The sequence below is a fragment of the Myotis brandtii genome, unplaced genomic scaffold (assembly GCF_000412655.1).
Source record: "Myotis brandtii unplaced genomic scaffold, ASM41265v1 scaffold274, whole genome shotgun sequence".
Taxonomy (NCBI): Eukaryota; Metazoa; Chordata; class Mammalia; order Chiroptera; family Vespertilionidae; genus Myotis; species Myotis brandtii.
The window spans coordinates 130,941-140,747 of NW_005360425.1; the positions used below are offsets into that span (position 1 = coordinate 130,941).

At 49.0% G+C, this 9,807-nt stretch overlaps 1 protein-coding gene across 1 annotated transcript in view; it reads right to left on the minus strand.

Annotated features, from left to right (window-relative positions):
• Positions 1-9,807, minus strand: part of LOC102261585 (CUB and sushi domain-containing protein 2) — a gene marked incomplete at its 3' end in the record, with an annotated part of 266,048 nt that overhangs the window by 128,659 nt on the left and 127,582 nt on the right. The window contains exon 4 of the mRNA XM_005868672.1: positions 86-280. Within this exon, the coding sequence (XP_005868734.1) occupies positions 86-280 (195 nt within the window). The remainder of the gene's footprint in view (positions 1-85; positions 281-9,807) is intronic.

Here is a 9,807-nt window from a genome sequence, read left to right on the forward strand (position 1 = left end):
GTGGATGGTACAGCTCCCTCACTGGAGACGGGGTCCCACTGAAGGCTCCAGCATTCTCTCCCACGGGACCCGGCCTGGAACCTACCTCTGCAGGAGGGCAGGGGGAAGTCCCACGTGGCACTGCTCTCGGAGCCCGCGTGGCAGGTGAGGATGGCGTGGCCCTCCAGGAAGAAGCCGGGGTTGCAGCTGTAGCGGACCTTGTCGCCCAGGTTGAAGGTGGAGCCCTGCTGGATGCCGTTGGGCAGCCGCCCAGGGTTTCCACACGTGTGACTTGGGAGCACTGTGAGAGAGGGAGACACAGGGCCGTGAGCGGGGCTCGAGCCTGACACTCTGCTTCAGAGCAGCACCTCCCTGGGCACGACCCGCCCGTGCCTGTCTCCTTTCCCCTGTGGGAAGGGGTTGGCCCTCTCAAGGCCGCCTGGTCCCAGAACACTCTCAGAGGTCACGCTAAGGAGGAGCCACACCTGTGACTTAGAACAGACTGCCCGGCTGCCTGCCTTTCCTCCTGCACAGCCCTGGATGTGGAGTACCTCCATCCCATCACTCCAGATGCCCTGGGAAGCACTTTAATCTCCTGGATTTGGTTGCCCTGATTTCAGACTCCACACTCCTCAGAAACACCATGGAAGGGACAGGGAGCTCGGCATGGAGTAGCTGCTCATTAAACCAGATGTGCTTTCTTTCATGTGTGTCTGTCCTCACAGCCAGAGGGGTACGCTGGCCCAGGAGGTTGGGGGAGCTGAAGGAGTCATTAGTGCTGGTGTAGGCAGTGAGGTGGGAAGACAAGAGCCTTGTGTTTTGATCTGACCCGACTGATCCCACTGAGAAAATGGAGCTGGAGAACACGCTGTACACTGTGCGACCTCAGACAAAGGCACCCCCAGCTGGGAAGTGCTCTTATTATCCAGAGGAAGCAGTCTTGGTGAGGGTGCGAGAGCTTCGTGACCGCCTCAGACAAAGGCACCCCCAGCTGGGAAGCAGTCTTGGTGAGGGTGCGAGAGCTTCGTGACCCCCCAATCAGGAGGGAGGGAGCGTGCAGCTCCTCTGTGTCTGAGTCGCCATTCACCTTGACCCAACTCCCCCTACCCTCTGCCTTTCTCCCCAGAAGTGGAGCTGCCTGTGCACAGAAGGTCATGCTCCCACCACTCCAGGATGACCCCAAAGGGCTGGGACAAGGGGTCACAACCACATCCAGACTCCCATCCAAATACCTCTCCATTAATTCCCCCGGCGATGATTTGCTGAGGCTGAAGAACAGGGTGGTGTTGAGTACAGACTCGAGAGCCGCAGTACTTAGGTTTGCATCCCTGCCTGATGGCTTATTGCCTATGGGAACTTGAGCAAGTCTCTCAATTTCTCTGTGCCTCAGTTTCCTCATTTGTAAGATGGTGATCACAACAGTACCTTCCTCCCTCATGGGGTTTTTGTGAGAATTAAATGGAGTTAAGGCATGGGACAGAGTCTGGTATACAGTAAATGCAACATAAGCGAATCTACGCTCCCAGTTCAGTGGAAGATGTGGGTGGATAATGGTATGTTGTGTTATGATGGGATAGGGACCAGGCAGCGGACCAACCAAACCCAGTGTAGGTAGGTCAGAGACAGCTTCCTGGAAGAGGTGCCACCCATGATGAGCCCTGAGATTAGTAAGAATTACTAGCTTATGCCACAGAGTGTGCCAGGGGGAGGAAATGTCATGTGCAAAGACCTTGAGGCTAGAGGTAGCCTAGGAGCTCGGGGAGCCTGGGGTGAGAGGCAGGATGGGGGCAATGATGAGGAGGAGATGATGTGGAGGTGGCCAGCCTGGATCCTAGAGGGCCTCCAGGCCCTGCAGTACCCTCCTCCTGCCCATGTTGCCAGGAACACCTGGCAGGAACCCCTCTGCCAGCCCTAATGGACTCAGAACCTGCAGAGAGCTTTCCCTCCTCCTTCTCCTCTCCTTCTAGGAGGACAGCTCAGGTGTAGAGGCTGACAGGTCAGACTGAAACCAGCTTGGACTGTGTCTGAAACCAGGTGCTGTCACCGTCTTGAGCCATGTGACTTCTCTGAGCTCTAGTTCCTCAACTGAGAAAGGAGGATAGTAATTATCTAGTGGCTGAGAAGGTTACCAATAATAAAGGACGCATGCCTGGCACCATGCCCAGCACGTGACAGATGCTCAAAAAATGGCAGATGTTATCATTCCCCTGGACTATAATGCCACGAGGGCAGGGGCCTGGTCTGGTCCCTGGGGTATCCTGGGAGTCTACCACAGTGCCTGGCACTTGTAGGGACATAGTTGTGTACTCATTAACTAGTTGTTTGGGAGAGTTATTCATTCTTATATTAATGCCTTCATGGAACAAAAATTTACTATGGGCCTACTGTGCTTGGAGTAGTGAATTAGACAATGCAGGTCCCCGCCCTCAAGAGGCCTGTTTTTGTGAGTTACCTTAAGGAAGAGCTCTTCCTTGCCCATTCTCTACTTCTGACAAGTGAGATGACCCAGACAAAAGAATTTACCTCCATCAGCCTGTTCATTAGCATAGCTTAACATTTCCCATAATCCCACACTGCTGGTTTCCTTGGCATTTCCCATAATTGGCTGCTGGCTTCCTTAATGCTTCCCATGATCCCATGCTGCTGGCCTGCTTGGCATTACCCATGATCCTCCTGTTGGCTTCCATGTTGTTTCCCATGATCCTCCTGCTGGCTTATATGGCATCCCATAATCCCATTCTACTGGCTTGCAGCAGAGGCAGTGACTGTGGGGTGTGTGTGTGTGTGCTGGGGGTAGGAGGGGCTGGTCAGGTAAACATTTGGAGAAGAAAGCTAAGGTGAGGGGAGGGAGCCAAAAAGGGGGAATGGGCTGAGAACTGGTGTAGAACTAACCGTTCATTTTCAGCAACAGGACCCAAAGACCCAATTTAATTAAATTACTAATGTCAAATTTTTAATGAGCCTGCTTCTGCTTTGGGCTTTCTTCCTTCAAAATTAATGACTGGAATGTCACTATAAATAAAAGTCGATTCTTTTTAAAAAGTCACTCTCCAACACTCACTGCTCTTTACTTAATGAACTGTTCATAATCAGACCACTCCAGCCAGGTGCCTCCACCAGGACTTGGTTGTGATGATAGGGCTCGTTCTAACTTCACTGCCCTTTTCTTCTTCTTCTTTTTTTTTTTTAAAAAAAATATATTTTTGGGGCTCGTTCTAACTTCACTGCCCTTTTCTTCTTCCTTTTTTTTAAAATATATTTTATTGATTTTTTTACAGAGAGGAAGGAAGAGGGATAGAGAGCTAGAAACATCGATGAGAGAGAAACATCGATCAGATGCCTCCTGCACACTCCCCACTGGGGATGTGCCCGCAACCCAGGTACATGCCCCTGACTGCAATCGAACCTGGGACCCTTCAGTCCGCAGGCCGATGCTCTATTCACTGAGCCAAACCAGTTAGGGCCCTTTTCTTCTTGAGCTCTGCTCCTGAGAGGCCACCTAGTGATCAGAGAGGGCAGATGGGCTCAGAGTGGCCCAGATTCAAATCTCAGTTCGACCACCTATAGATGAGTGATCTGGAGACAAACTTTACCTCTCTGAGCTTCAGTTCTTCATCTAAAAATGAGAATACTTTTAAAAAAAATATTTTTATTGATTTCAGAGAGGAAGGGAGAGGGAGAGAGAGAGAGGTAGAAACATCAATGATGAGAGAGAATCACCAATCAGCTGCCTCATGCATACCCCTACCAGGGATCAAGCCCACAACCCGGGCATGTGCCTGAAAGAACAAAGCAGGAACACGCCCACCTCCCTTTTCAAGGACTGAGCAGAGACACACTCTCCTCCCTCTCTTCTATCTTGTCTTGCAAGGCTGGGCCCTCAGCACAAGCCACTCCCCTCCCCCTTTTTCTGAGAGTGACCACAAGAATGCTGGTATTGTCCTAACTCCCCCAATCACTATCTGAGTGGACCAATGAAGCTCCAGAAATGCAGCTAAGGTCCTAATAAGGCTATAGTGGAGGATGGCTCTAAACTTCAGAATGTGTTGGTCACTTCCCTTCCTGACCCTTCTGACCTAAATGACCAATCTCTGTAACTCACGTCACCCCTAAAGCCCACCCGAATAACTTGCCCTATATAACCTTTGTTCTCCTGGGACACGCTCTCTCGTCTCACCGCTGCGTCCGACAGAGACCGGGAGCCAAACCTGGGTTTGAATAAACGACTCTTTGCTTTTGCATGGGAAAAGGCTCCCTGGTGGTGAATTATTGGGGACCCCGAACTCTGGGTATAACAGTGCCCCGACCGGGAATCGAACCATGGCCTCCTGGTTCATGGGTCAACGCTCAACCACTGAGCCACGCTGACCAGGCGAGAATACTTTTTATTCCCATGGCAGGGGTGTATCAGTTTGGTAGGGTTGCTGTAACAAAGTACCACAAACTGGCTGGCATAAAACAATAGGCACTTCTTGTCTCACAGTTATGGAGGCTAGAAGTCCAAAATCAAGGTGTCGGCAGGGCCATGATCTCTCTGAAACTTTTAGGGAAACCAACCCTTCCTTGTATCTTCTTAGCTTCTGGTGTTTTTCTTGGCTGGGAATGCACCATCCAATCCTTCATCATCACATGGCATTTTCCCTCTATGTCCCTGTGTCCAAATTTCACCTTTTTATAAGGGCACCAGTTATGTTGGATCATCTTAACTTCCTCATCTGGAAATACCCTATTTCCAAATGAGGTCACATTCATAGGTCCTGGGGTTAGGACTTCAACATATTTTGGTGGGGGCACAGTTCAACCTATAACAGGGCTATTGTGCAGATTACATAAAGATCAAAATCATCCTGTGGGATACCTATTATCCTCATTCTACAGATGGAAAAACAGAGGCACAGAGAGCTTAAGTAACTTGCCCAAAGCCACACAGCTAGAAAACGGAAGAGCTAGGTTGTGACTCTAGGTCAGTGATGGCGAAACTTTTGAGCTCGGCGTGTCAGCATTTTGAAAAACCCTAACTTAACTCTGGTGCTGTGTCACATATAGAAATTTTTTGATATTTGCAACCATAGTAAAACAAAGACTTATATTTTTGATATTTATTTTATATATTTAAATGCCATTTAACAAAGAAAAATCAACCAAAAAATGAGTTTGCGTGTCACCTCTGACACGCGTGTCATAGGTTCGCCATCACTGCTCTAGGTCTTTTTGGTTCCATTGCTCGGCACTCCTAGTTGGGATGTCATACTACTTCTGACAGGGACAAAGCATCCAGCACATAGTGGGTGCTTAATAAGCAAGAGTTCCTTTCCTTCCTTTATCATTCTAGGCACTGTGACAAGACGAAGGGTGATTATCTCAGTATCCAGACTTAATAGTCGGTTTTTCCCCCTCCAGTCTGATTTGCCAATGCTGTGCTTTTTAATAACGTCAAGGGCAACATTCAAAGTGTGGCCTTTTGTAATATATCTGATGCACAACTTGCCGGACAGACAGAGGAGATGGGAGATAAGCCACAAAGCGGAGCCTTTCTAAGGCTCAGTGTTCTTTGATTTTTCGATTTTGCCCCTGTGTTCCTTGGCACAGATATTATAATCGTTCATGCTCTCCCGTCTATAAAACTTCCCTTTGATTGCTTACAAAATGAAGAGTGGGATATTTACATCCAACGTGGCCCAGAACAATGTTATTAAAGCTGTGCCTGGCGCTGAACAATTCCATTGTAGATTAGCAGTGGGGAATTTTGTCCCTTCTACAAAGCCAGGCTCTTGCCAATCAACATAATATTCTCCGTGATTGCATAACAATGAATCTCCTCTGTGGTTGGAGAGCAGCAAAAGCTACATCCTGCCTTCTTTCATTTTTAATTTGAGACTTTAGTTCCTATATTATCATGAAGAGTCGTTTATGCTCTCTGGACAAGCACCCTCCATATGTTTTGATTTCTTATCTCCATCAAGAAACTTGTTTCCTCTCCGCGACCATACAGTTGATACAGAGTTGTGGGATGACTGGGAAGAAGGATTCGGATAGAAGAATGTAATCTGCCACCACCCTGAACATGGAAAGAGGAGATGATGCTATACGTATGTGTGTGGTGTGTGTGCGTGTGTGCGTGTGTGCATGCGTGTGTGTGTGTGTGACTGAGGGGTATTGGTCATGGGAGAAAGAAACAAAAAATACTCTCTTTTGAGTACCTACACAGTGACAGGCACTTGTGCATCACACACTACCTTAGTTAATCTTCATCAATCCTTTACTGTTGGCTGTTTGGCCCTGTGAACATGATTTATCACACATCCTCATTGTCACATGCTTTGTACATATACACATCCCCAAAGAGTTGTCTAATACTTGCTGTCTCCACTCCTCCCATCTGACATATTATGTTTTTGGTACATTCACTGTTGACTGTTTTTCTTACCCTGCTACAATGGAAGTTTCATGAGAACAGATATATTTTTTATCTATTTTATTCATTTCAGTGTCCCAATTCCTAGAACAGTGCCTGATGTATAATAATACCTTAATAAAAATAATTAACCTGGGAACTTATATGCATATATGCATAGCCCATGGACACAGACAATAGTGTGGTGAAGACCTGGAGGGGCGGCTGTGGGTTGCAGGGGTTAATGGGGAAAAAACAAAGGGGACATCTGTAATACTTTCAACAGTAAAGATACATTTTAAACAAATTTTATTGAATGACTTAATGGTCTTATTTAATCCTCCCAACAACCCATTAAGAGAGGCACCATTATTACCCCTTGTTGAGATAAGCATGATTGATTGCCAGAGAAGTTAAGGCATATACCCAAGGCTGCACAGCTCTTCGGGGTTTTAGCTGAGTATCCACAGTAGTGCCTAAATGCCAAGTCCATGTACTTTCCACTTGCACTAGGCCATTCTTGCACTGACCATTGCACACAGAGTCCATGGTGACTGGTGTATCTTAAAACACCCTCATAAAGGACTCACACTCGTTCTACTTGGGGGGATCATTTAGGGCAGTGATGGTGAACCTATGACACGCGTGTCAGAGGTGACGCAAACTCATTTTTTGGTTGATTTTTCTTTGTTAAATGGCATTTAAATATATAAAATAAATATCAAAAATATAAGTCTTTGTTTTACTATGGTTGCAAATATCAAAAAATTTCTATATGTGACACAGCACTAGAGTTAAGTTAGGGTTTTTCAAAATACACCCCAAGCTCAAAAGGTTCACCATCACTGATTTAGGGTGACAATCAGGCAAGTCAACATCTAGTCTGGTCCTGTACATTTCCTGCCACCTGTCAATCAAGCAAAGGCAGAGGCACCAGGGCTTCAGCTGGGGTATGCCACTCACATGTTTGCAGGGTCCTGTCCTGCCAGGCCTCTCCCTGGCCATCACTGGGCATAAGCTGTCCACTATGAGCCATTCTCTTGGCTCACCTATGCCGTTTTGCATCACCTGGGGAGTTATATAAGGATATTTATCCTAGACTCTGTCCCCAAACCTACTGAATCAGAATTTCAGAGGTAGAGCCTGGGTTCCTCTAGGTGACCACAGAGAAGAGCTGAGATTGGGAACAGCTCATGGTAACCTGCCCACGTAAGTTACTCCATTAGCCCAGTGGGCTTTCTCTCTCTGAGCTGTGTACTGTTCACTCTCCAGGGCCTTCTTGTTGCACGGCTTTGGCTGCTGGGGGCAAGGTTAACCTCTCCCTTGAACTTCCCTGTCCTCCATAAATCATAGTTGCCGTTCCTTCCTTCTCATCTGAAGGCCCTGGTCATCTTTCCCCTGGACTTTTGCACTCAACTCTGAATTCCCTGCTGCTGGCCTTGCCCCTCCAATGCATTGCCCACTGATGCCAGAGGGAGTGTTCTAGAACCCAGCCCTGGGGGGTTTCCTATCACCAAGGCACGCACAAAAGCAGGCCCTCTGATCTTCTGCATGATTCAGATAAGAATAAATAGTGATTTAAAAGATTCATAACAATAAAAGGAAAGAAAAATAAAAACCTTGGGAACTTTCCCAGTGCTGTCAGGATAAACCAAAGGTTAGGCTCCCACAGCCCCATCCTCCTGTGCTCTGGCTACTGCTGACATGTTCTGTTTCATCTCCTGCTTCTCCATCCTTGCCCCTCCACCACTATTCCAAACCACAGGTCCCCCAAGCACACCTTGCTTTCCTCTCAAGTTCTCCATCTGGCAAACTCCTACTCATCCTTCAAGGCCACACTTAAATGTCCCTATCTGGATGAAGCCTTCCTTGATATCCTGGTGTCTTGCATACATTGTAAATTCCCACAATAACACATTCTGATAACATGTAAATTTGGGAATAACGTGACTGAAAACTCACTCCCAGAATCCTGGAACTCCCAGCCCATTAACTACACAAGGGCTCACTCTGGTCATTTCATTAATTTTGTAATCTCACAACCCCATGTCTTACATTGGATTTTGGGGACCCAACTTAGGGAGTTAAGTTGAGAGTTTTCCTTGAACTTCAATTCCTGCTTTTGTCATACAACATTGCAGTTCACTCATCCATTACTTTACAACATCCTGCCTTTCAAACAGGAGCTGAACCTGCTTGTAATTGTTTGGTTAGGTGTCTATTTTCATCTCTACACTCCCCGAGGGGCAGGCATGCCATCGTGTTCTTCATAGATCTAGTGTTTGATTTAATGCCTGGCAGGAGGAGACTGCCCTGTTGGAATGTGTTAAATGAAATCTACACTAATAAAAGACAAAGATGCTAATTGACTGTACCTTTGCTACACCCACCAGCCAATCAGAAGAGTATGCAAATTAACCCAACAAAGATGGCTGTTAAATTTGCATATTGCAGGTGGGGCAGGGAGCGCCAGACGCCGCCCTCGGGATCTGGGCCGCAGATCAGGGACCGGGGAGGCGGGGTGGGCAGAGCCAGATGCCACCCAGGGAGGTGGAGCCGGCAATTGCCCCGGCCAGAAGCCTGAGGCCTGGGCAGGGGCAGAGACTGCGATCGGAGCAGGCTGGGGGTCCCCTGCCCAATCCTAAGGCCCGGGCCAGAGGCCTTAGGCCTGGGCAGGTGATTGGAGCGGACTGGGGGTCCCCTTCCCAGGCCTAATGCCCAGCCTAAGGCCTTAGGCCTGGGCAGGGGCCAAGCCGGGGATTGGTGTGAACTATAGAGGAAACACCAGGGGCGGAGCCTGCGATCGGAGCTGGCTGGGGGTCCCTTGCCCAGGCCTAAGGCCCCGGCCAGAGGCCTGAGGCCTGGACAGAGGCGGAGCCTGCGATTGGAGAGGGCTGGGGGTCCCCTGTCTAGGCCTAAGGCCGGGGCCAGAGGCCTGAGGCCTGGGAAGGCAATCAGGGCGGGCTGGGGTCCCCTGTCCAGGCCTAATGCCCTGGCCAGAGGCCTGAGGCCTGGGCAGGGGCATAGCTGGCAATTGCCCGGGGCTGGGGGTTCCCTGCCCAGGTCTAAGGTCCCGGCCAGAGATCTTAGGCCTGGGCAGGCAATTGGAGCGGACTGGGGGTCCCCTTCCCAGGCCTAACGCCCCAGCCAGAGGCCTGAGGCCTAGACAGGGGTGGAGCCGGCGATCGCACGGGGCTGAGGGTCCCCTGCCCAGGCCTAACGCCCAGCCTAAGGCTTTAGGCCTGGGCAGGGACCGAGCTGGGGATTGGTGTGAACTACAGAGGAAACACCTTTTCTGACCGCTCATTGGCTAAGCTCCCTGTATGCCACTGGTAATATTCTTAGTAACTTGGGTAATAAGAATCCAAGAAGGTGATGTAGGGTTTTTCCACCTCACTCCTGGAGAAAAAAACGAAGGTCTGCTGCTGGAGGGG